Genomic DNA, 27,778 nt, shown 5'->3' with positions numbered 1-27,778 from the left:
AGGGCGATCTAATATTAAGTGAATTGTCTATTTTAGACTACATATGTCCTGCATTAGTACGTGGAGATGTATTTATGTACTGTAGATTTCTCAAGTGTCCTCATATTTTTCTGGGACAGTTTGTATGCATAGCACAGCAAGACTACTGGAGAATATTGAACCATGTGGAGAAGAATACTCACAAAGTTAAAGTAAAAGGAGAGATTGTTATGGTTAATGAACATCGAGAATTGGATCGCAGTGGCACCAGAAAAGGACACATTGTGATACAGGTAGGAAAGCAACATTGTTTATAAAATAAATGTCATCTCGCTACTGAGTTACAATATGGGTTTTTTATACTTTATATAATATTTAATAAAAATATTTTTAAACATGCATAAAGTATATATATATATATACTTTTTGCATGTTTACAAATATTTTATATATATAAAATTTGAGTGTATACTCCTTGATTAATCATGCAACTTAAAATTACAAACAGTTTGCATATAATAGAAGGTAAAACTACACTTTATTATTTGGCATAACCTGGAATAATATGAAATATAAACAAGCTAAATAAACCCATATTTCCTGTTCATAAAAATCTGGTATCATTACCATATTGGCACTTACTGTATCATAGTCTGTGGTAAAAAAAAAATCTGCTGCTGTTTGTAAATAAAAAGCTTATATAGCATGACACAGCTACCTGGGAGCCCTCTAATAATTACATAGATATAATGAAATTTATATGAACTGAAACTGCATTTGATCATATAGCACTTCTATAATATCGCCACATCCACCCTCCTAACAAGCAAAATGACAGGGTATATTATTTGTTGTATTACACTCCGCAGCCTGTGCAATTTTTTCAATCTACTAAAAAGCAGGAGAACAAAGATGTCCAGATGTCACTTCGGATAATTGTTTTTTTCAATCTGATCCTACCAAGATATTGTCATAATTGCAAGGCTACATACAGTACATTCCTCTTGTGACAGGTTCAATCAGTCCTTATTTTGAATACTGGTGTAAGTGCACAGACATAAAGTGGGGGAAGGAGGAGGCAGAGGAATGGCTTCCTAGGTGGCAGTGCAGCTTAAAATTATGGATTCAGTTCTACCTCTGAAGCAGGGGCAGTTTAAGAGAAGAGAGGGCCCATGTGCAGGATCCGATCAGGCCCCTTCCTCTTTGGCAGCACTTGTATCTGAAAACATGGCACCCGTGCCTACTTCCCAAAGACATCTTTACTGCGCATGCACAAATCAATGGGAAAACGGCCACTGCTCCATTTTAGCCCAGCTGCCTTGGGATTTCTAAAGGTAAAGCACATTTATATGGGTGCAGGGTGTGTGGTGTGGGGCCCCCTGGGGTTCATGTACACCGAAAACCTTACACCTATTATACATATGCTAATGCTCTGCAGGTATTCTTATGTAGTTCATAATACTGCAATACCTCATACTTGTGCAAATGAACATGTGAGATTTCCAGGGTTTGCTTTCACTAACAATTTCATGAGTACTGGAACCTATAAGGCTCTGAGGTGATGCCAGTCTGATTGAGTGAACCTAAATAATGAGATTTTTAGAAACTGAACCGAGGTACTTTCAGGGCATTTGACTATGCATCTACAAAACTACAGTACAGTATGTTCTACTTGCTGTTACACTAACATTACCAAAAACGGGAGCTTACCGCATCTACAGATGTGTCCTCATACATCTAGCCTCAAAATGCCACACAGTGGGTGATGCCCTATCTGAGTGAGCTGCCAGGTCTTATGCAACTCTGCTAACGTCGGGCATCTTTTTATATGCCGAAACGCATCTTAGACGCAACGCATTGCAGCTAGCATGCACCAGGGGGGAAATTTAATAGGGTGTGAGAATCAGAAAGTGAGAGATTTTGTTAAAATTCTCCTGTTTTTTTTAAAGTGGCAGTCATTTACATGGCAAAACCAGGTTGAATTTGCCATTTAAACAACTGCCACTTTAAAATTCTCACACCCTATTACAATACATTTCCTCCATGGTATGGAAAAAAGCCATGGCCACTGCATCATAGCACTTCATATGCAGATTCAGAGACACAGTCGCACACAGATATTCAAGTGCTGCATATCTGATTTACATCATGTTGCATCTAAGACGTATTTTTGGCAAAAAAAGACGCCCAATGCTAGCAGAAGAGTCTCAGGGCTCCAGGCGTGCCAAGAGGGGCTGTTGGCACAAATGTGGCAAAGGTGTATGACTTAAAATTCAGTATTTTGTTTCTGATTTTACTATAACAGTATGCTGCTCAGAGGCGGAACTACTGGCAGGGCAAGCAGTGCGTTGCACTGAGGCCCGCCTCTGTCCAGGGGCCCAAGCATGTAATGAGTCAAACTGACTCATTACATGCCGCTGTGCGCTGCGGGCAACCGCTGCCCGCAGCGCACAGCCGCCCACAGAGGAGAAGAGCAGCGGCACGGACGGGGGAAGGAGGAGGACGGAGGTGAAGGAGGGAGCCGCAGCAGCGCTTTGTTACTGGTGCTGCTGCTGCTGCCCCTCTGCTTCACTATAGGCTGTCTTCCGAGAACAGCCTATAGTGAAGCAGGGGGGCAGCAGCAGCAGCGCCTCCACCAATAACACAGCGCTGCTGCGGCTCCCTCCACCACCTCGTCTACTGCCCGGGAATCGCCAAGCTGCACGAGGAGCCTGAGCCAGCGGAGAGGGTAAGTATGATTCTACTTTATTTCTTTCTTTCTCTTTATTTCTTTCTTTCTTTCTTTCTGTCTCTTTCTTTATTTATTTCTGTCTCTTTCTTTATTTGTTGGGACTGCCTGCCGCTATGTGTAAAAATGGGGGACTGCCTACCGCAATGTGTAAAAAGGGTGGACTGCCTGCCGCTATGTGTAAAAATGGGGGACTGCCTGCCGCAATGTGTAAAAAGGGGGGACTGCCTGCCGCAATGTGTAAAAATGGGGAATCTGCCTGCCGCAATGTGTAAAAATGGGGAATCTGCCTGCCGCTATGTGTAAAAAGGGAGAATCTGCCTGCCGTAATGTGTAAAAATGGGGAATCTGCCTGCCGCAATGTGTAAAAACGGGGGACTGCCTGCCGCAACGTGTAAAAAGGGGGAATCTGCCTGCCGTAATGTGTAACAAGGGCACGCTGTCTGCCGTAATGTGTAACAAGGGCACGCTGTCTGCCGTAATGTGTAAAAAGGGGACGCTGTCTGCCGTAATGTGTAAAAAGAGGAATCTGTTCGCTGTAAGGTGTAAAAGGGTCTCTACCTGGTGTAGTGGTGCTACTGTGCGGCGTAATTTGAAGAATGGAGACTACTGTGCACCATTTTAGGAATTGGTATTATTTTGTGGCCACACCCCTTCCCCGTGAAGCCACGCCACTATGTATTTTTGCGCGCGCCTACGGCGCGCACTGCCCCTGTTTTGCATGCAGGGGTGGGGCTCCGATGCCGTTTCTTGCACACAGTGCTAAAATGTCTAGTTACGGCACTGTTGCTAGGTATCCATTTCTCTGGCCCTGAGCAGGTCCCCCTCACCAGATCCTCTCAAGGGGTGAGGGGGTGGACTTGGATGGGATGGGGGGCCAAAGCATTTTGTCGCACCTGGGCCCACCGCTTGCTAGTTCCGCCACTGATGCTGCTGATGTATGACATCTAATAAGGGTAAAGGAAACTTCAGATATTTTGTGTATTCCTAAATCTTGGACGGTTAGGGTGCTTTGAGGACTGATTACTGGTGTATGCATTTGTGGGCTATATGCAAAATTCCGCCAGTATTTACAATACACTGCATGCAAAATTATTTGTTCCAGGTGCAAAGTTACTTGCTCTTTATTACTCTACTCCCAACTCAGAATCAGCCCCAGTCAGTGGCCTGTTACCATTCTAGCGGCCACTGATTGGTTGACCGAGACAGTAATGCAGGAACACACATGGGTTCCATCACTTTTGGGAGAAGAGCTATATGTATATACATATAGCCCTTCTATGTCCGCAGGATCGGGATGTGTTTTTTTATTCTGCCAAGCCAAATGATTTCTACTAGACGAGGGAACTGACCTGTGTCAAAGCATGCCTACTGGACAAGGAGACCGACCCGTTGCTAGGGAGAAGGTGAGTATGTAGAGGGAGTGTGAGTGCAGGTTGTGTGTGTGAGTACTGTTTTTATTTTAATATTTCCCTTACAGTGGGGGACTATAGGTGCAAATGGGGCATGCTGGCACTTGTGGTTCTCCAGGTGTCGGCAGGCTTTCTGAACCTTTAGTCCCACTGTAATGTACAATATTACTTTAAAACCTGACTTTCATTGCTATCAACCTTGCACCCAGCACCCAGGGATGTGGGGGATAGCACCAGGCTTTAGCCTAGGCCTGGGGTATTCTTGAGAGGGAGGGACCCCTTTATTGAGAGGTCCCCACTTCTTGAGCAATCCCCGGCCTGGGCTGACTAGTTTGGGTGGCATAATGCTTCGGCCGGAGTGACACTGTGAAGTGTGTCCCCTGGCTGTGGCATTACCCCCATGCTAGTTGAGCCCAGTGGTGGTCCTTACTGGGGACAAATGCAATTATTTTAACCTTGTAAATGATTGCAGCTTTAAAAAAATGTCTGAGATCGTCCAGCATCCCGCACCTCCAGTAACCTCGGACCCTATTACATATGCTCCTTAGTCTAAGTCATTCAATTGTGAATTGAATGACTTAGACCTGTGGTTTCCAAACTTGAATCACAACACCCTAGAGTATCAGAATTTTTTTTCACAACACCTATAGATACAAATGTTTTTATTGAGAAATTTGGAAAATAATATTAAATTAAGTAAATGGTGCCTACTTGTAATTCTTAGGTTCAGTCATGTGGTGGTATTTACATATATTATGATTGGCAGCCACTATTTCCTCTCACTTTGACCATAAATAATTTGATTTGGCACTGGACCATTAACATGAGGCACCCCTGCAAGATCCTCGCGGCATCCCAGGGTGCCAGTTTGAAAACCACTAACTTAGACTATAAATTGATATGGCTACTATTAATAAATTCATACATGTTAGTATGTTTCTTCGATTGCCCATTGACTTCTACAGAGGAAAGGTATAGGTCTTTCCATTGCATGCCACCTTCCTAATGAAGTTAATGAAGAACAAGCCAAAAATGTGTGCACCCCGTTCAGGCTACATGTTCAGGCTACATGTTTCAAGTATGTACAGTAAGTGAAAAGAAGTTATCAGGTTTGAAACATGACTTATTTTTCTGCATTACATACTGTAATTAGTACAGCATATGCTTGCTGAATTCAACAGACTTGACTGTGACTGTAGCCTGTGCAGGTGCTTGGCATCCATCTGTCAGTAATTTGTAACAATTGCTTTGGCAAAAATCACATCTTCACAAAAAACTTCTTGTAACCAAGAGTTTTCTATTTTCGTTCTACTGTAGGAAGTTTTAAATTTTCTTACAGAACTTTTAACTCAGCAATATGCTTATATCTTTCTGCATGCTATGCATGTTTAAGATCTCTGAAGCATCAGACCTCAGCTCTAAAAGATTTTGACTTATCTAAAAGGCCCTTCACACTCGGCGATCCGCCGCCAAGCTGCCGGATGGCTGATACGGCCGACGGGCGACCCAGTGGCCGGGGGGAGGTGACAGAGGGAGTGAAGTTTCTTCACTCCCCTCGTCACCCGGCTCCGTAGCAGTGCATTCTAATATGGACGAGATTGTCCATATTGGCCTGCATGCATAAGCGACCCGTCAACCAGCACCAACGAATAACGAGCGCGGGGCCGCACATCGTTAATCGTTGGTGCCTACACACTGCACGATATGAACAAGTTCTCGTTCATTAATGAACGAGAACGTTCATATCGTGCAGTGAGATCTGTAAGTGTGTAGGGCCCATAAGATTTGTTTTGCATACTTTAGATCTTTTCCTTCATGATGACATAGAGTAGGAAAGTTTGCTTCTGACAGATCTTCCAGACAGATAATTTTTGTGTAAGCAACACTGTTCTGTGAACTCTTCTTTGCAGTGATATGCTTTGCATGTTATATATCAGATCACTTTCTTGCTATGTATATTTCCTCATACATCATTGCTGCAGTTGCACCAAACAGACCCTCTTGGCGCGTCAGGTCCCGTGAGAATCTTATGGCATTGGGCATCTTTTTTGCATCGCTTCTTAGTCGCAATGCGATGTGACCATGATACACGAGGAGTCTGTGCTACTTAATTTGATATGGGACACTTGTATATCTGTGTGAGACTGAGTCTTTGGGGGAGATTCAAATGTTTTAAAAATCAGTTGGGAGTCTGTTTTTTCCTATCTAATAGACAGGAAAAAACAGACACCCAACCGACTTTTCAAACATTTGAATCTCCCCCTTTGAATCTGTATACAAAGTGCTACAATGCAACTTTGTCACATATCAAATTAATCAGTGCAGTCTCCTTATGTGTCGTAGTTGCAGCACATTGCAACTAAGACACGTTTTCAGCAAAAAAGATGCCAGACGTTAGCAGAGTTGCAAATTACCTGGTGGCTCACTCACACCAGGCATCTCGTGATACATGGTGTATTGAGGCTAGAATGATGTATGAGTACACATCTGTATCAGAGATTTTTCTTAAATAGGCATCAATATTTCCCCCAAACTTTTTTTCAATATATTTTATATACCTTGGAACAGCCTTTAAATTAGATAATTAGAAATATATTTAAAAAGAATAAAGTGTATTGAAAAGTGAGACAAAGTCTTAGTGATAGAGGGGTCTATTTTTGAAGCAGTGAAAAGAGTGGAGAAAAGGACGAGTTGAGAAATTGTTCATGGCAACCAATCAGCTTTGAAGGAAGCCTTTATCAAGTGCATTCTATAAAATGTAAGGGCTGATTGGTTGCCATGGGCAACTTCTCCACTGCTCTGTTACTACACTGTTTTCACTACTTCATGAATAGACCCCAGAGTAACATAAATTGTACTTACCTACATCCTTAGTTTCAGTTTTGTGGCGTTGAATCCTCTGTTCATTCACACCAATTGCAATCACAGCTACACATGCCAGGAGGCGACATATGTACAAATGGTAAAGAGGATAGAAGCAAGGAATGGGAATAGAGCAGAGGCACGGATGGGAAAGAGGCAAAGACAGGGAGGGGCAGAGGTACCAAAGGTAATGAGGCACAGGCATACATGGGGAGTGAGCTTAGGCACAAATTTATCAGTGACTGTATGGGACTGCAGGTGAAAAGAGGACTGTTATGCGCCCTACACATTAGGCGAGACTGCAGGAAAAAAGGAGACAGAGGGAGAGCCTGCAGGGGAAAGGGAGCACCTTTGGCAGATACAGTGCCAACCTTCTTCTGTGCAGTGCCAATGCAGAGAGCAAAGAGGAGGAGAGCTGGTAGTGTGGCTACTGCAGAGCCAGGAGGGAAAGCTGATCTGGTGGGGGAGCTGAGGGGGGACCTGTCTGAGAGAGTGGTTGCCCGGGGCAAGTTACTTCATCATAATCAGCCTTGTGGCAGACACTAATGATCCCAGCCACTACTTCACAAAAGCAGTTTGTAGTGGGGATCATTGGAGTCACCAGGTCCCATCAACTGTAACACCTGTACCCCCCTGCTGTCTGAGAAGAAGTCTGTTCTGGGTGCAGGCTGTGCAGTCTGGGGTCCCCTTTCACCCAAGAACCTGTGTGCACTGTGCATACATTACAGATATGTCACTGCTTAGGCACAACTGTGTGTCAGAATAATAGAAACATTTTCTCTTTAGTTGCTCTACAACTGTTTCTTAAGTTGTGTACACAATTGTGTCAAATGACTGCACAACACACATGTGAGCCGGATGAGGACAACTGTGACTCCCACTGATCTTTTAACTCACACACCCCTCCAAAGCATTTTACAGACTTCAGGCTGTGAGATTATTAGGAGACCAGCTAAAAACAGCTGCACAGGGCAGTCTTTGAGAAAGGACGGAGATAAAGGGGGTAATTCCAAGTTGATCGCAGCAGGAGATTTTTTTAGCAGTTGGGCAAAACCATGTGCACTGCAGGGGGGGCAGATATAACATGTGCAGAGAGAGTTAGATTTGGGTGGGTTATTTTGTTTCTGTGCAGGGTAAATACTGGCTGCTTTATTTTTACACTGCAATTTAGATTGCAGATTGATCATTGAACACACCACACCCAAATCTAACTCCCTCTGCAAATGTTATATCTGCCCCCCCTGCAGTGCACATGGTTTTGCCCAACTGCTAAAAAATTTACTGCTGCGATCAACTTGGAATTACCCCCAAAATGCTACTCTCGCTCCCTATTTGATTGTGCAGCTTGAAAAAGTATGAAAAGTTAATCAAGTTAACAATAAGAATAATTGGCTGTGTATCAGCTCAGTAACACCACTCAAGACATATCTCTGAACTTAACAACAACATTGTATATTGTAATATTTATTTTTCCTCTAGTGGTTTAATTATACATAGATGGACATTGTTGATAAACATTATGTAAACCTACAGTAATGGTGGATACACACTAGGCGGTGTGCTCTATGAGCGATAGGACAACGATATCGCTCAGTGACGTCACGTCGCGGCCGGGCCGTGCATTCATCTTTTGGATGACAGTCCAAACAGTGGTGCATGCACGACTGACAGCGAGGGTCGTTAACGACCCACATGGCCGCGCCTCGTTCATCAGCAGCGGCATACACACTGGCCAATATAGTAAACGATGTTGGTCAGGAAGGACAAAATGAGCAACGTTGTTTACTATTATCACCTAGTGTGTATGCACCTTAAGTTTTAGTCCTTCCTATCTATGATACTGTAGGGTGACAGATCTTGTCTTTGCAAAATCAAACTTTTCCGATTCATAAACATAGTCAATGATAGTAGCCAACACTATGCATTTAAATTAGTATTATATTCAGAGTGGATGATCCATTTGCCCCCAGTAAGGCTGCCTGAAATATGCTTGCATTGTCTTCTTCATCTGCAGTCTCCACTTTAATTATCATCAGGGGCGGATCCAGAAAAAAATTACAGGGGGGGCACCATAAATGGTTGGGCTATCAAGGAGGGGTGGAGTTAGAAGTGGAGTAGGTGTGACCAAGTTTCAGTGGGTGTGACCAATTGTGTGAGGGGTAACAGCAAAGACACAGTCACTATCCATGTGTACAGCGAAGTCTAAAGGGCCCCATACACTAGGACGATAATGCCCGATTTCATCCGATTTCGGGCATTCGGACACATATATCGGATGATATCGGGCATTTTGGAGGCGTTTCCAATCCGATCCAATGCGCGTTCTCGTGAGCATCAGATCGGATCCTCCAGATTGAATGTGCTGCACATTCAATCTGGTCCGACCCCTCAGGCGTGGCTGGGATCGCCCAGGATCACCCAAGATACATTGTATGCAAAAGGACTGCATACCATGTATCTTGGGTGATCCTGCCCCCCAGGAGGCTACTGGGGTGATCACCAGCGACATGTCAGACGGACATGTCGTGGTAGTGTATGGGGCCCTTTACACAGAGGTAGCGTAAATCAAAAAACATAAGGAGTGTCAAGTCCAAAGCAGAGGTCAGGAACACGCAGGTAATAATGCAATTAATCAGGGTCTCAAAACATAGTCACATCGTCCAAAACAAGGTAAAGGCAGGCAGTAAACAAGAGTCCCAAAAGTAGCCATGCAACTGTAGAATACCACCCAACAAATGCTCATAATTATTTAATGTGTGCTCCTGACTAATTATGGATTATACACAGCAAGGTCCTCTACCCAAATTACTTAACTTGCAATAAACAGTAAGCTGTATCAATTGTGGCAAAATCAGGGCCTATTTCTAGTTACGTTATTTTGAGGTTGAGTTTTATTTCTGCCCACAAAGATAAATATGAGTTTCATTCAGTGAACCCGAGAAGGAGCTAATGTAGTCATCCAGCAAAACACTGCTGCGCTCACCAGACACACACTGACCACCATTGAAGAATGCAGGGCCAGGATTCTTCTTGCTTGCTGGCCTGGGCGTCCGGTCCGCTGCACCTGTGCAGCGTGCATCTTCTTTTGGTGTCTGCCCTGGCTGGGAGTACGCGCGATCATGTCCCGGACCCTCAGCGGTGGATGGCAGTGTAACTCCAGGGGCTGGCAGTGCGCTGTCCCTCGTTGGTGGCGGTACGCTGTCCCGAACCCCCGGCTGCAGTGTGCTGTGTGTGGGTGGGCTGGCGGTGCGCTGTCCCTCAGCGGCAGCGACGGTGTGCTGTCCCGGACCCCCGGCGGCAGTGCGCTGTGTGTGGGTGGGCTGGCTATGCACTGTCCCGGACCCCCGGTGGCAGGGGAGGGATTACAGTGGCTGACTGACATCCAGCAGCCTCATAATTGATTCGGGCGGGTGCGCGGACATTATTTGACTGCACATTAAAAAAAAAAAATGACAGGGGGGGCACTTGCCTTGTTGCCCCCCCCCCCCCCCCTAAATCCGCCACTGTTTATCATGACTGCAATCCTTGAGGGTTATGTAATAGGTTCCGATTTTATGGAACTATTGGGTTTTTAGCAAGTTTGTCACTAAATTTAAAACAGATGAAGCAGCCTTATAACTGAGATTGATCCAGCCTTATAACTGATTACCACTTTAAATATTGCTGAAATTTTACAGAACTAGTGAAATTGGTACTATTGCATCCAGCCCCTTGTTTACCTTATGCCCCTTTGCCTCAGGCAATCTCCATTTTGTTTACACAGTATGTCATCTGTTTGTTGTCAAAAGTCCCCAATCCCTCCACCCTGCTGTGCAGAGTCTGCCACTTTTATTCATGCCTCACTCCGGCCCTGCCTAATATGTTGTACCCACCAATTAACCCATGGTCTCTGTACCCTTATGGCTTCACTGCTTTCCTCCTGTGACAGGGCCATCAAAGTGCATTTGTATCTCAGAAAAATAGGTTGAAAGATCATGATATATTTTATAATTCCCTGGGCCCTTTATTCATGTCCACACAAAACCACAATCATGTCTCATAATTGCTGTTTTGCATTGTTAGTAACAAAATGACTTTGCCTACATTTTATCATGTCTTTATCCCTGAAGGTATAATTGAATCTGTTATTTGTAACAAAACAAGAATACCTACACTGTCTGTTGTCTTCCCTTCATTTAGCTTTAATGCCAGTGGCAGAGGAGGGGGAGAGATATAAGACGACTACACACTGGGTGATGAAGAACTGGCGGCGATGAACGACTATATATAGTGCGTACACACTGAACGTTATCGTTCAACGATAATGATTAGTGACGTCACCACCGGCATTCCCAAACATGCAGCTCAGACCGACATTGATGGGTTGAGCTGCATGTCAGCTTAATATTGGTGATCACTGAACGACGTGCTGGAGCGTGCATTGTTCATCATTCACTGATATTATCCCCATGCACACTGGACGATTTCAGGATAAAAATAAACGATAATGACATTTATGTTGTTATCGTTTATTTTTTTGGCATAAATCGCCTAGCGTGTATGAGCCTATAGATAACCTAGATAAAAATGATACTTTTGTGGAATACACAGTTTCATTATAAATATTACATGTTGTTTATTTTTATTTTAGGGAACACCTGAAAGACTTATCTCACACTTGATTGAAGAGCACTCGATTGTTGACCCAACATATATAGAAGATTTCCTTCTAACATACAGAACGTTCCTTCCAAGCCCACTGGAAGTTGGAGACAAGCTTTTGGAATGGTTTCAGTTAGATTGTCTTCGGGACAAGGTTATTGATTCTACAGAATTTGCATTTTCAGTATTTACAATTAGGGACTATTTATTAACTTAGGGTTGACATAAACAGGAGCACTTTGCGTTTATGCACAATTGCGTTTTTTGTCTGTATTTTGATTTTTTTATGTTAAGATATATGCACCCTGAAAACTATATTACACAGGTGTATCTCCAGCAAAGTTACAGGAGTCTTTATTATTAATACGTTACGTAAACTTACATCATGCTTATGAAGAGAATAAATACATTTTGAGTGCGCTGTCAACAGCATAGATGTGGTATAAAAGATAGCTAGTGTCTTGTTAGACAGTCAATAGATAGACACCATATGTTAGACAGACATTAGGTCGACAGGGTCAAAAGGTCGACATGAAAAAAGGTAGACAGTACAAAAGGTCGACGGGGTCAAAAGGTCGACATTAAAATGGTTGATATACAAAAGATAGACACCATGTTTTTTGCATTTTTGTGGTTTGTGTGGATAGTTTTGTCATCTGGGACCCCCAATTGTAGAAAGGCATACCCTCGCTTCGGGCTCGTTGGCTCCCTGCGCTCGCCACAAGGTTTATAACCAACTCTATGCCGACATGGATAGAGAAGGTATGAAATAGTCCAAAAACATGTTAAATTTTAAAAAAACATTTGTCTATCTTTTTCATGTCGACCATTTTCATGTCGACCTTTTGACCCCGTCGACCTTTTGACCCTGTCGACCTTTTGTACTGTCCACCTTTTAATGTCGACCTTTTGACCATGTCGACCTTTTGACCCTGTTGACCTAATGTCTATCTAACATATGGTGTCTATCTATTGACTGTCTAACTAGACCCTGTCTATCTATCAACTGGATACCCAACAGCAGCTGGTATTGGGCCTGGTCAGATCCTGCTTATGAACATGCACAAAATGTATGATTCCTACAGAGCACATCTAAAGATACTTCTTCTAACACATCTCTAAGGGGCATGCTTCATGTCAGCATGTTTCCAGTATACTGTGCCTAAATTGCATGTGGCTGTCCCCATTATATGTCTCCAGATGCAAGGATCTGCAAATGCACTTACATGTAACACTCCATGAGGCCTACATCTGCAGCATTTGCATGGTGCCTGTCTCATGAGAGGATGATGTGACAGACTCTGCTACTGAAAATGCAGTGCTCCATTTAGTTAGTTTGCATAAAAATACAATGAATTTAGTGAATTATTTATGTGACGTACAACATGGTGTGCATATATACTGAACTGCAAATAGTAAAAATGAAAGTCATTTTTATGTACTGTCATAGGTAACCCGGGTTGTACTGCTTTGGGTGAACAATCATTTCAATGATTTTGAAGGGAATCCTGCTATGACCACGTTTCTGGAGGAATTTGAAAAGAATCTTGAAAATACGGTACGTTCTAGTTCACTTTTTGTCGATACTAATTTCTACAAATCACACTTACTGTTTTGATATTAGTGGTATCTAAGTATGCACAGGTTTGTGTGTTTCAGATCAGAACAGATGTACATTGGAAATGTATAACATTCCTATATGATAATGTTATACAGACAAGTAACATAGTAACATAGTAACATAGTATCTAAGGTTGAAAAAAGACAATTGTCCATCGAGTTCAACCTATTTGTGGTCCCCTATGCACGATTATTTTGTATAAAATTTTGACTGAAGTTGATGACTGCCGTTACGTTTTACCCCTCTTTTTTATAATAACCATAGTGCGTGACTATGGCCCGTAACCCTGGATATCCTTATCCATTAGGAATTTATCTAACCGATTCTTAAAGGTGTTGACTGAGTCGGCCATTACAACTCCCTCAGGCAGGGAATTCCAAACACGTATCGTCCTTACCGTAAAAAAGCCTTTACGCCGCATTGTGCGGAATCTCCTCTCCTCTAACCTGAGTGAGTGTCCACGAGTTCTCTGTGTTGATCTAACCAAAAACAGGTCCTGCGCAAGATCTGTATATTGTCCCCTTATATATTTGTAAATGTTGATCATGTCCCCTCTTAATCTCCTCTTTTCCAGTGTAAACATGCCAAGTCTTGCACGCCTTTCCTCGTATTCCAGCGTCTCCATACCCTTAATTAGTTTGGTCGCCCTCCTTTGAACCTTTTCTAGCTCCAGGATATCCTTTTTGTAGTAAGGTGCCCAGAATTGTACACAGTATTCAAGGTGTGGCCTCACAAGTGATTTATATAACGGGAGTATAATACTCTCGTCCCTAGCATCAATTCCCCGTTTTATGCATGCTAATATCTTATTAGCCTTCTTTGCTGCAGTCCTACTTTAGGTACTACTGCTTAGTTTGCTATCTATGAGGACACCTAAGTCATTTTCCAATACAGAATCCCATAATTTTACCCCATTTAGTAGGTAGGTGTAATTTTTGTTCTTGTTACCACAGTGCATTACCTTACACTTGTCTGTATTGAAGCACATTCTCCATTTCGCTGCCCAAGCTTCTAATTTAACTAAGTCATTCTGAAGCGACTCAGCATCCCCCTCCGCATTTATAACTTTACACAATTTGGTATCATCTGCAAAAATTGACACCATGCTCTATAGACCTTCTGTTAGGTCGTTAATGAAAATATTGAACAATAGCGGTCCTAATACTGAGCCTTGCGGCACACCACTTAGCACTTCAGTCCAAGTTGAAAAAGATCCATTAACCACAACGCGCTGCTCCCTATTATCTAACCAGTTTTTGACCCAAGTGCATATTGTGCTTCCTAGCCCTGATTCTTGTAGCTTGTAGATAAGTCTCATGTGTGGTACAGTGTCGAATGCTTTGGCAAAATCTAAAAAGATTACATCCACCACTTTACCCTGATCTAGGTTTGCGCTTACTGTTTCATAAAAGCCAAGTAAGTTGGTTTGACAGGATCTGTCCTTCATAAACTCATGTTGATTCCTTTTAATTACCTTATTGACTTCAAGGAACTTCTGAATACTATCTCTAAGAATACCTTCCAATACTTTCCCCACTATAGATGTAAGACTAACTGGTCTATAATTACCTGGTTCAGCTTTACTTCTCTTTTTGAATATAGGCACTACTTCCGCTATACGCCAGTCTTTGGGAACCATATCTGATATTACTGAATCCTTAAAGATCAAAAATAGCGGTTTTGCAAGTTCAGAGTGCAGCTCCATTAGAACCCTTGGGTGAATACCATCGGGACCTGGTGACTTATTAATCTTTAAATGTATTAATCGATCACACACTACTTCCTCGCTTAAATAAGTACCTATCAGTGGGATATTCTCAGTATTGAGATTATGTGTTAGTCCCTGAATTGGGTCCTCTCTAGTAAATACTGTTGAAAAAAACTAATTTAGTGTGTCTGCTATGTCATTATCATTTTTGCTTAAGACTCCCAACTTGTCTTTTAAAGGGCATATACTCTCCTTCTTTAATCTCTTGCTATTAATATATTTAAAGAATTTTTTGGGATTCGCTTTGCTTTCCTTTGCTACTAGTTTTTCAGTTTCTACTTTAGCCGCTCTTATTTCCTTTTTGCATATTTTGTTACATTCCTTATAGTGCTGATATGACTCTGCTTCCCCGTCAGATTTATATTTTTTAAATGCTCGCCTTTTCTTGCCCATAAGTTCCTTTATCTTTTTGTTAAGCCACATTGGTTTATGATTTTTATTCCTTTTTTTGCTGCTCGTAGGAATAAATTTGAGTGTATTTTTAGCTAGCAGGAATTTTAGTACTTCCCATTTCTCCGTAGTATTTTTTCCTAAAAAGAAACCTTCCCATTCAATATCCCTGAAAAATACCCTCATCTTTTCAAAATTCGCTTTGCTAAAGTTTAGAGTCCTAGTTGAGCCAGTATAGGGCTGTTTATGAAAACTGATATTGAATGTGACCATATTGTGGTCGCTGTTTCCTATGGGTTCCCCTACTATAATACCTGATACCAAATCCCCATTGTTTGTTAATACCAGGTCTAAGATTGCATTGTACCTAGTTGGTTCCTCAATTAGTTGAACTAAGTAGTTATCATTAAGTGTGTTTAAAAACATATTGCCCCTAGCAGTATCACATGAATCGTTTTTCCAGTTTATCTCTGGATAGTTAAAATCTCCCATCACTACTATGTCTCCTACTCCTGCTGCTCTTTCAATTTGCATTAGTAACAATTCCTCATCAGATACATTGATACCAGGCGGCCTATAGCATACACCCAATACTAACTTTTTTATTCCTTTTTCCCCGCATGCAATTTCTACCCATAATGTCTCGACAGTGTCTTCATTCCCATCCTGAATATCTTCCCGTATATCAGGTTTTAAAAACGGCTTTACGTAAAGACACACCCCTACACCCTTTTTATTTAGTCTGTCTCTCCTAAACAGTGTATAGCCCTCTAGATTGACTGTCCAATCATCAGATTCGTCCCACCAAGTTTCAGTAATGCCTATAATATCATACTGCATAGTATTTCTAGTTCGCCCATTTTACCAGTAATGCTTCTAGCGCTTACATACATACAACTAAGATAAGTATTTTCCCTTGCGTTAGGGACATCTTTCACCTTATGTAGCAATGATGACCTGTAATCGTCATTGGTTAGTGCTTTGGTAAAATCTCTTTTAGTACCCATGTTAGTAACCTTACCGCCTGCTCTTACCCTCCCCCCAACTTCTCCCCCATTTCGTTTACTACCGCCATCCCCACTATTCTCACTGCATGACCCGTAGTTTCTAGCTAAACCCTCCCCCCAGGCTCCTAGTTTAAAATCTCCCCCAACCTTCTAACCATCCTTCCCCGCAGCACCGCTGCCCCCTCCTCAGTCAGGTGCAATCCGTCATGACAAAAGAGATGGCGCCTGACTGAGATGTCCGCCCAGTGTTCCAGTAACACAAACCCCTCTTTCCTGCACCAATCCCTAAGCCACACATTTACCTCTCTAATCTCCCTCTGCCTCCCTGGACTAGCGCGTGGCATGGGTAATAATTCAGAGAATATTACCTTAGATGTCCTTGCCTTAAGTTTCTTTCCTAAGTCCCTATAGTCTTTCTTAAGGACATCCCACCTTCCGCTAACTTTGTCATTGGTGCCAACGTGCACCAAGACCGCTGGGTCTTTCCCAGCCCCTCCCAACAATCTATCTACCCGGTCCGCGATGTGCCGTACCCGAGCACCCGGGAGACAACAGACTGTACGGCGATCACGGTCCCGGTAGCAGATTGCCCTATCTGCCTTCCTGATGATAGAATCCCCTACCACCACCATCTGACTAGGTACCTCACTATCTTTTATCCCAACCGCGCCAGAGGGACCGCTCCTCTGAATGCTAGAGGGAGCAGTCTCCTCCGGCACCGTCATTTCTTCACTATCATCCTCCGATTCCTCGTCCAGTCGGGTAAATTTGTTTGGGTTTGATAGTTCGGAGATATCAAGCCTCCCCCTCTTTTTCTTCCTTCTAACTGTGACCCAGCTGGCTACCTGATCATCATCCTCTTCTACCAGTGACCCCTCCCGCAACTCCTCCACCGTTCTGTCTAAACTTCGTTCGAGATTGTGAATCTCCCTCAGTCGCGTAACGGTTTGCACTAGATCAGTTACCTGGGCTTCCAGGGCAACTGTTCGCACACACCTCGTGCAGATGTAATCACACTGGGCCGGTAGCTCCAGGTGTGCATACATCTTGCACGACATGCACTGAGTGAGGTACCCATTCACAACCCCTCCCATATTGTTTGTAAGGTCTAACTCCCTGTTACTCTCAAAGAAAAAGCAGCAAAAAGAAAAAGTAGCAGACAAACAATCTCACTTATACAATAATTAAGCTGGCTTATACTTATCTATCTTTGTGCGGTTCTTGGTCCTTCACTTTTATGCAGCCATAGTACTCTCTCCTGCGGCACCAATACTCCACTTAGCAGTTGCAGTTGTTCCAGCTCACTGCACCTCCTTTTCACTCGGCTTCCAGCTCCTGCTAAAAAGAAAATGCCCCTCACACACGCACAATCACAGCCCCCTCTGCTACTCCAAGTAAGAGACCCTCTCACTCACTCACAAGGTCAGCCCCTTGCAGCCTCACCAGAAGTTTAATGGTACTGCAAATATGTGTGTTCCTGATTGCGTATTATAAAACTCACCTTTTTCTGTATTTTACTCACCTTTTACTGTTACCAACTCACATACACTTCCAAATCCAAGCAGCACTTTAAAATACAAGCCCTTACAATGAGCAAGCTCCAATGAGTCTAATTACTGATTATATAGGCTCAGCCAGCTGCTTTAGTCAGCCCCTCCTCCTCCTGATTACTCACACCTGATTCAACCCCTCCCTCTGGCTTTCTTCTCACACTTTTTTTTTCTCCCCAAAAAAACCCAGTACAGATACAAACAAAAAAACCCAGTATAGATACAAACAATCAGATTCAGATTAACTTTCTCTCAAAATATTACTACCCCTATATGGATAGACAGAGAATAATCAGAACTCACCTTTTGCTGTTACCAACTCACATACACTTACAAATCCAAGCAGCACTTTAAAATACAAGCCCTTACAATGAGCAAGCTCCAATGAGTCTAATCACTGATTATATAGGCTCAGCCAGCTGCTTTAGTCAGCCCCTCCTCCTCCTGATTACTCACACCTGATTCAACCCCCTCCCTCTGGCTTTCTCCTCACACTTTTTTTTTCCTCCAAAAAAAAAAACCAGTACAGATACAAAAAAAAACCCCAGTACAGATACAAACAAAAAAAAACAGTATAGATACAAACAATCAGATTCAGATTAACTTTCTCTCACAATATTACTACCACTATATGGATAGACAGATAATAATCAGAACTCACCTTTTGCTGTTACCAACTCACATACACTTACAAATCCAAGCAGCACTTTAAAATACAAGCCCTTACAATGAGCAAGCTCCAATGAGTCTAATCACTGACTATATAGGCTCAGCCAGCTGCTTTAGTCAGCCCCTCCTCCTCCTGATTACTCACACCTGATTCAACCCCCTCCCTCTGGCTTTCTCCTCACACTTTTTTTTTTCCTCCCAAAAAAAAAACCCAGTACAGATACAAACAAAAAAACCAGTATAGATACAAACAATCAGATTCAGATTAACTTTCACAATATTACTACCCCTATATGGATAGACAGAGAATAATCAGACTCACCTTTTGCTGTTACCAACTCACATACACTTACAAATCCAAGCAGCACTTTAAAATACAAGCCCTTACAATGAGCTTGTCATGTGGCGATGAGCTGAAATGTACTTTGGCTTCAGTGTCAGTTGATGGGAAACAGCAGACAGAGACCTCTCTATTCCAGGGCTGCCTCCCTGCACTGGTGCCACTGCTCTCTTGTTAGGAAAAGGCTGGTTCTCCAGGCCTCACTCCACTGATTCTTTAGAATTAAAAGGCTACTTACATGTGGAACATGTACAGGTAACAGATTCTGCTTCTGTATCCTGTTGGCTTGTTAGCTGGATTCTGCTTTTGCCAGTTGCCTGCTCATGAAATTGCATTTTTATTGTTTTAGTGACCTTGCCTTGCCCACTACTGGCCTTCACCTTAGAATGATAACTGGATTTTGCCTGCTACCTGCCCTGACCTAATGTAGTCTTGTTTACTGTGACTAAACCTCTGATCTAGGTACTTTAAGTAATGAAACGCATAATTCCCTACCTCTCCCTCTCAGACTCTCCACCTCTCTACAAAACTTCAAACGATCTCTCAAGACCCACTTCTTCATCAAACCCAGCCAAATCTCATCCTAACCCTCTGTTCTACGCTCTCTATGTACCCCATCTGTGTCACCCCTGTCTGTCTACCCCTCCCCTTTAGAATGTAAGCTCTCACGAGCAGGGCCCTCTTCCCTCATGTGCTTATCCTTTCTTACTTTAATAATCTTCAACTGCACCACATCCAGCAGTCTTCTGCCACGTGATACTTATTCCAGTGTCATCTGCTGATGTAACTATGTTTATTTACCCGGTACTTGTCCTATACTGTCATCAATTGTAAGTTGCTATTTTCCTGTTTGATTATTTGTTTATGTATTCTGTAATTGGGCGCTGCGGAACCCTTGTGGCGACATATAAATAAAGGATAATAATAATAATAATAATAATAAGGATTTATAGTTATCTGACATCCACTTTTTTTGGACACATATCACTAATCCTTTTGGAATACTGTGGTAGATGTATTAAGCCTGGAGAAGTAATAAAGAAGTGATAAGTGGAAGTGTTAGGGTCTCCTGCCCTGTGCTGCCACGTCGTCATGGCAACCGGGAGACAAGTGCTAGCGGAGTAACCTGAGCGCAGCTGATACTCCGGTTCGGGTCTTTTGCTGTGCAGTGGTTACAGGCAGGGGATCCGGTGCTGGTTTTTGTGCTCACAGTCTGTGAAGTCTGAGGGGGGCGTGGACAGCACCTGCTTTATAAGGCCTCTTCTCAGGTTAAGCAGATGCTGCTGAATCTTTGTTGGTTAGTCAGTTCCTGAAAGTTAGCCAGTACTGTGTAGCTTTGTATTTGTTGTTGCTTACTGCAAATAGGCCTGGGGATTTGGTACTACACTCTGCCAATCCAGACCTAGCAGTAAGACTGGAGTCAGTCGTTTAGCCTGCTGAGGTTCTTTTGATATTCTGTGAACCCAGCAGGTTTGTGGCTGTACTTTCAGACCTGCCTGCTTAATCCTCTCTCACTGTGCAGGGTGTCCATGTGTCAGTTTAGTGGCAATAAGCTGTACCTGGGCCCTGCAAGTGAGAATTAGGATTGTGGAGACTCTCCTTGTGTCTATTATTCCATCTCTGACCAAGGAGTTTACTGCCACACCCGTTGGTAACCCTTTAGGGTTTTGCTGTTGCCCTTAGCAACAGCATTTCGGGTTCTCTACGTATTAAAACACAACATCTTGCTTTTTCCATCTGAGCATTTCTAATACTAGGGAGACACCCAGTTTCTTAGCCTCTGGGCTTCTCTGTTCACTCTGTGTTGGTTTTGTTACCCTATCACCTTCTGTGTACGTTATGTCATATTTCCCAGTCTGTCTGTGAGTTCATTTGTTTTGCATCCCTCTCTGTTCAGACACCAGTACATTCCTGCAGGCACTGGTGTGCATAACAGTTCAAACACCAGTACATTCCTGCAGGCACTGGTGTGCATAACATATTCAGCAGCCCAATACTCCTGTTGAAATTTTGTGGGAATATGGAGCATACCCCTCAAAATACGTTGCAACAGGTGGTCGATCAGGTGCAGGTCCTGACTCGTCAATTTAATGATTTGTCCATTAAAATGCACACCTCCCAGGCCGCTGGCGGAGCTCCCGCAGCAGCAGCACCTTCAGGGGTTAAGGAGCCGAAAGTAAATCTTCCGGATCGTTTTTCTGGAGTTCGCTCGCAGTTCTTTTGTTTCAAGGAGAGCTGCAAGTTATATTTCCAGCTTAGGCCTCAGTCTTCTGGGTCAGAGATTCAGCGGGTGGGCATAGTGATTTCCTTGCTACAAGGAGACCCACAGGTCTGGGCATATGGGTTGCAGCCTGACTGTCCGTCGCTTAAAAGTGTTGATGCTTTTTTTACGGCACTGGGCATGTTGTATGATGACCCTGACAAGACGGCCTCAGCCGAGGCTCAGATTTCGATCCTTAAGCAAGGGCGAAGGCCAGTTGAGGTTTACTGTACGGAGTTTCGGAGGTTGGCCCATGATACCCAGTGGAATGACCCAGCCCTGAGACACCAGTACCGAAGAGGTCTTTCTAACCAGATAAAAGACCAACTGGTACAATATCCCTTGCCTGATAGCTTGGATCAGCTCATGCAGTTATCCATCCGGGTGGATAGACGGCTGAGAGAGCGTAGGCTTGAAAGGGAGACCGAGGTTTCCTTCTTTCCCAAGGGAACCTCAGACTCTGAGGAATTTTCTGAGGAGCCTATGCAGATTGGGGCTACCCGCCTCCCCTCGCGTGAGAAGACGCGGAGGAGACAGCAGGGGTTGTGTTTGTACTGTGGGAATAAGGGTCATGTGGTAGTATCATGCCCAGAAAAGCCGGAAAACTTCAGGGCCTGAGGGTGATGGGAAATATCCTGTCAGGCCAGAAGTCAGAATTTCCCAAGAAGACTTTTATCATTCCGGTGACCTTGAAGATCCTCGGTCAAACTGTCAAGACTGGGGCCTTTGTGGACAGTGGGGCCGACGGGGTTTTTATGGACCGCCAATTCGCCCTGAAACACTCTGTTTCCTTAGTACCCTTGGCGTCGGAAATTGAGATTTGTGGGTTAAACGGGGAACCATTATCCCAGGGTAAAATTACCTCTTGCACTAGCCAGATTTCTTTGTTTATTGGAGCCACACACTCTGAAAAATTGTCCTTTTATGTGACTGTCTGTACTTTTGCCCCATTGGTGTTGGGGTTACCCTGGTTAAGGGCCCACAATCCTCAATTTGACTGGGTCTCTGGGGAGATTCTTAGTTGGGGTACTGATTGTTTCAGGAGTTGCTTGAGCCTTCCAGTCAGGCTCTCGCAGCTAAGTTTGCCAGGATTGCCAGGGTGTTATGCAGATTTTGCGGACGTGTTCTCCAAAAAAGTTGCAGAGGTACTACCTCCCCATCGCCCCTATGACTGTGCCATTGATTTGTTGCCGAATGCTAAGCTTCCCAAGAGCAGGTTGTACTCCCTGTCACGTCCTGAGACTCAGGCTATGGCAGAGTACATTCAGGAGAACTTGGCTAAAGGATTTATCAGACCTTCACAGTCTCCAGTTGGGTCGGGGTTCTTCTTCGTGGGTAAAAAGGACGGTTCATTGCGACCCTACATCGACTTCAGGGAATTGAACCGTATCACGATTAAAAACTCATACCCACTGCCTCTCATTTCGGTCTTGTTTGACCAGCTTCGTACTGCCACCATTTTTTCTAAGATTGACCTACGCGGTGCATACAATCTAATCCGAATAAGAGAGGGGGATGAATGGAAGACTGCCTTTAATACCCACTCAGGGCATTATGAATATTTGGTGATGCCTTTCGGGCTCTGTAATGCCCCGGCAGTCTTCCAGGATTTCATGAACGATGTGCTCAGGGAATATTTGGATAGATTCTTAGTTGTATACTTAGATGACATCCTAATCTTCTCCCATTCCCTGGAGGAACATCGGACGCATGTACGCTTAGTCCTCCAGAAACTCAGAGACCACCGGCTTGGGGCGAAGCTGGAAAAGTGCGAATTTGAAGTTCAGCAAATCGCATTTCTAGGATATATTATCTCCCCAGAAGGTTTCCAAATGGAGGGTTCCAAGGTACAGGCAGTCCTGGATTGGGTGCAGCCCACTAGTTTGAAGGCGCTTCAGCGTTTCCTGGGCTTTGCAAATTTTTATAGACGATTTATCGCTGGATTTTCGTCTATAGTGGCGCCCTTGGTGGCACTCACTAAGAAAGGGGCGGATGTTGCTCACTGGTCTCGTGAGGCCAAAGCGGTTTTTGCCCGTCTCAAAAGGGCATTTGTCTCAGCCAAGGTGCTGCGACACCCAGATCCAGAGCGTCCTTTTGTGGTGGAGGTGGATGCCTCTGAGATGGGTATTGGGGCAGTGCTCTCTCAGATGGGAGTGTCTGATAATCGCCTTCATCCCTGTGCTTACTTTTCCCGTAAATTTTCGCCTGCCGAGATGAATTATGACGTGGGTAACCGGGAATTGTTGGCTATTAAGGATGCACTCGAGGAGTGGAGACACTGGCTTGAGGGGGCTAAGTTTGTGGTCTCAATTCTCACCGACCATAAGAATTTGGCATATTTAGAGTCAGCGAAGCGTCTCAATGCCAGGCAGGCACGATGGGCTTTGTTTTTTGCTCGCTTTAATTTTTTGATAACATATCGCCCTGGGTCAAAAAACATCAAGGCTGATGCGCTCTCGCGGAGTTTTGCTCCAATCCAGGAGACCACAGAGGAGCCGTTGCCCATTGTGTCCCCATCATGTATTAAAGTGGGCATTACCCAGGACCTCTTGTCATTAGTCCTTAGAGCACAGGAGCAGGCTCCTCCAGACCTTCCGGTAGGTCTTTTGTTTGTGCCTCCTAGGTTAAGACAGCGAGTGTTCCTGGAATTCCATGCCAAGAAGTCGGCAGGTCACCTGGGTATTGCCAGAACTCAGGAGTTGCTATCTAGGGCGGTGTGGTGGCCCTCGGTGGCTAAGGATGTGGATCAGTGGGTTCGGGCATGTGACATCTGTGCCCGAAATAAGACTCCTAGAGGGGTTCTTGTTGGCCCATTACATCCACTCTCTATTCCATCTAAGCCATGGACCCACATTTCAATGGATTTTGTTGTGGACTTGCCCAAATCCTCGGGGATGACAGCCATCTGGGTTGTCGTTGACAGGTTTTCGAAGATGGCGCACTTCGTTCCACTGGTTGGGCTGCCATCGGCCAGACGCCTGTCTGAATTATTTATGCTGCATGTTGTGCGTCTCCACGGGTTGCCACTTGATGTGGTCTCTGACCGCGGATCCCAGTTTGTGGCCAAATTCTGGAGGGCATTTTGTTCCGATCTCCAGATTTCTGTCAGCTTGTCGTCAGGCTACCATCCGCAGTCTAATGGGCAGACTGAAAGGGTGAACCAGTCCTTGGAGCAGTTCCTCAGGTGTTATGTCTCCAAGTGTCAGACTGACTGGGTTGCTCATCTGTCCATGGCGGAGTTTGCCTATAACAACGCGGCTCACTCTGCTACAGGGATCTCTCCCTTCCTTTGTGTGTATGGGCATCATCCTAAGGCCAATTCTTTTGACCCCCTGGACTCCACGCCTGGTGGTTCCTCTGTCGTTTCGGTCCTTAGAGGTATTTGGAGGAAAGTGAAGAAAGCCCTTGTGTCTGTGTCATTAGTGACCAAAAGGGTTTTTGATAAGCGGAAAAGACCCTGCAGCTTCAAATTAGGAGACTTCGTCTGGTTGTCTACCAAGAATTTGAAGTTGAGACAGCCATCTCATAAGTTAGGCCCCCGGTTCATCGGCCCTTATAAGATCACCAGGGTTATCAATCCGGTGGCATTTCAGTTATATCTGCCCCGTTCTTTGGGTATCAATAAAACATTTCATTGTTCCCTTTTAAAACGGGCGATTAGTAATCCTTCTTCCAGAGGAAGACCTTCCCCTCTTCTGATACGTGGCCAGAGGGAGTTTGTTGTTGAAAGGATTCTTGACTCCAAGATGGTTCGGGGTCGGCTGTCATTTTTGGTGCACTGGAAGGGGTATGGCCCAGAGGAGCGGTCGTGGGTGCGCAGTTGTGATCTTCATGCCCCCAGACTGATACGCTCTTTCTTCTCGCAGTTCCCCGATAAACCCGGTGGTAGGGGTTCTTTGACCCCTCGTCAGAGGGGGGGTACTGTTAGGGTCTCCTGCCCTGTGCTGCCACGTCGTCATGGCAACCGGGAGACAAGTGCTAGCGGAGTAACCTGAGCGCAGCTGATACTCCGGTTCGGGTCTTTTGCTGTGCAGTGGTTACAGGCAGGGGATCCGGTGCTGGTTTTTGTGCTCACAGTCTGTGAGGTCTGAGGGGGGCGTGGACAGCACCTGCTTTATAAGGCCTCTTCTCAGGTTAAGCAGATGCTGCTGAATCTTTGTTGGTTAGTCAGTTCCTGAAAGTTAGCCAGTACTGTGTAGCTTTGTATTTGTTGTTGCTTACTGCAAATAGGCCTGGGGATTTGGTACTACACTCTGCCAATCCAGACCTAGCAGTAAGACTGGAGTCAGTCGTTTAGCCTGCTGAGGTTCTTTTGATATTCTGTGAACCCAGCAGGTTTGTGGCTGTACTTTCAGACCTGCCTGCTTAATCCTCTCTCACTGTGCAGGGTGTCCATGTGTCAGTTTAGTGGCAGTAAGCTGTACCTGGGCCCTGCAAGTGAGAATTAGGATTGTGGAGACTCTCCTTGTGTCTATTATTCCATCTCTGACCAAGGAGTTTACTGCCACACCCGTTGGTAACCCTTTAGGGTTTTGCTGTTGCCCTTAGCAACAGCATTTCGGGTTCTCTACGTATTAAAACACAACATCTTGCTTTTTCCATCTGAGCATTTCTAATACTAGGGAGACACCCAGTTTCTTAGCCTCTGGGCTTCTCTGTTCACTCTGTGTTGGTTTTGTTACCCTATCACCTTCTGTGTACGTTATGTCATATTTCCCAGTCTGTCTGTGAGTTCATTTGTTTTGCATCCCTCTCTGTTCAGACACCAGTACATTCCTGCAGGCACTGGTGTGCATAACAGTTCAAACACCAGTACATTCCTGCAGGCACTGGTGTGCATAACAGGAAGGTGATAACGCACCAGCCAATTATTACAGGTTTAAAAAATGACAGTTAAGAGCTGATTGGCTGGTGCATTATCACCTTCCACTTATCACTTCTTTATCACTGCTTTATCACTTCTCCAGGCTTAATACATCTGCCCCAATATTTGAATTTTCTGGGACACACTGCATTGCTCCTCTTTTGCACACTGGATACTATGGGAGCTTTCCTCTGACTGAGTCATTGTGCAGACATACACCACCATTCAACAGCAGATGCACTCACCTTGTGGACTTTTTGGCTCCAGTAGAGACACTTGGAATTATTCAGGGGTATGAACTTCTAGATACCTTTGTGCAATAAAACTATACAGATTGAGTCTCCCATATCCTGAATTCCAAAATACAGAATATTCCGAAATACAGAATTTTTTTTTAACATGACTGAGATAATGACATATTTGCTTTCTGTTTGTTTAATGAACACAAACTTTGTTTAATGCACAAAATGATTAAACATATTGTAAAATATTGTATAAAATTACCTTCAGGCTACGTATATAACTATTAGGGGTATAAAAAACCTAAATACATTTTGTGCATGTGCAAAAACCTTTCTTAATGCACAGAATTATTAAAAATATTGTATAAAACTACCTTCAGGCTGTGTGTATAAGGTGTATATGAAACCTAAATGCATTCTGTGTTTAGACTTTGAGCCAATCCCAAGATATCTCATTGCGGTATCCAATTACTCCAAAATACGGAAAACTCTGATATCCAGAATATATATAGTCCCAAGCATTCTGGATTTGGGAGATTCAACCTGAACATACCCCTGGTCTGTTTAACAACTATATATATATATATATATATATATATATAAGTAGAAGTGCGACACTCCAGGCGACTTGAATAAAGAGACTTCAGGCAGTGAAATGAAAGCTACGTTTCAATGTTTAACACATTGTCTTCAGGCTTAAATTGGCCCTCATGTACTTGATGTCCTTCATTGACAACCTAGTATATTCTGCGATTAGCAGTCCCAGTTAATCAATTAAAAATTTGACAGATAGGATATTAGTATAAAGTCCTCAGAACTGAAGGTATTACATTTTCTTAACCTTCTTAATGTGATCCTCTCTCCTGGTCCTTCCTGTTCAATTTATAATCAGCCACTCAATACATTTTTTTGGTTAGGAGGAAGAGTCTGATTAAGCTCCAATAAAGACACAAATTTCCTCGAAAATCCAAATGAAAAGGACCACACTATTAACAAAGAGTCCATAAATACAGACTCATTTTGTAATACACCCCTGATGAAGTCATAGATGACGAAACGCGTTGGGTGATATAGTGTCTGCATTCAAGGCGACAGACAAAAGCTGTTTTTTCAGTCATACAGAAATATAGGTGTACCTATGTATTTGAACTATTGTTCTATCAATTTATTTTAAATAATTTTAGAAAGTGTTTTAATAAATTATATATACTTTGAAGATTAAGTACTGTGGTTGTATTCAATGTACAATAGGTTATAACAAATAGACCAATCTCTGTACCATAGATATATGTTTTGATGTTCTATGAAGGGTGTCAGTATACACAATCTTTCATATTAGGTGCCTCCGAAAGATACAATTTCCCTATATCTACTCAAAAGGCCCTTTCAGGCAGAGGACCAATCTGTGGGATTGCTGCCGACAATCAAACAACAAAAAGCAACTG

The 27,778-nt window shown here is 43.7% G+C and overlaps 1 protein-coding gene across 1 annotated transcript in view; it reads left to right on the top strand.

Annotated features, from left to right (window-relative positions):
- Positions 1–27,778, top strand: part of LOC134934643 (rap guanine nucleotide exchange factor 6-like) — a 349,143-nt gene that overhangs the window by 75,962 nt on the left and 245,403 nt on the right. Inside the window, exons 6-8 of the mRNA XM_063930028.1 lie at positions 120–272; positions 11,612–11,776; positions 13,073–13,180. Of these exons, the coding sequence (XP_063786098.1) occupies positions 120–272; positions 11,612–11,776; positions 13,073–13,180 (426 nt within the window). The remainder of the gene's footprint in view (positions 1–119; positions 273–11,611; positions 11,777–13,072; positions 13,181–27,778) is intronic.

Source organism: Pseudophryne corroboree, chromosome 6 (genome assembly GCF_028390025.1).
Source record: "Pseudophryne corroboree isolate aPseCor3 chromosome 6, aPseCor3.hap2, whole genome shotgun sequence".
NCBI lineage: Eukaryota > Metazoa > Chordata > Amphibia > Anura > Myobatrachidae > Pseudophryne > Pseudophryne corroboree.
Note: the sequence above shows the minus strand (reverse complement) of the source record. Positions and strands in the feature narration are given on the sequence as shown.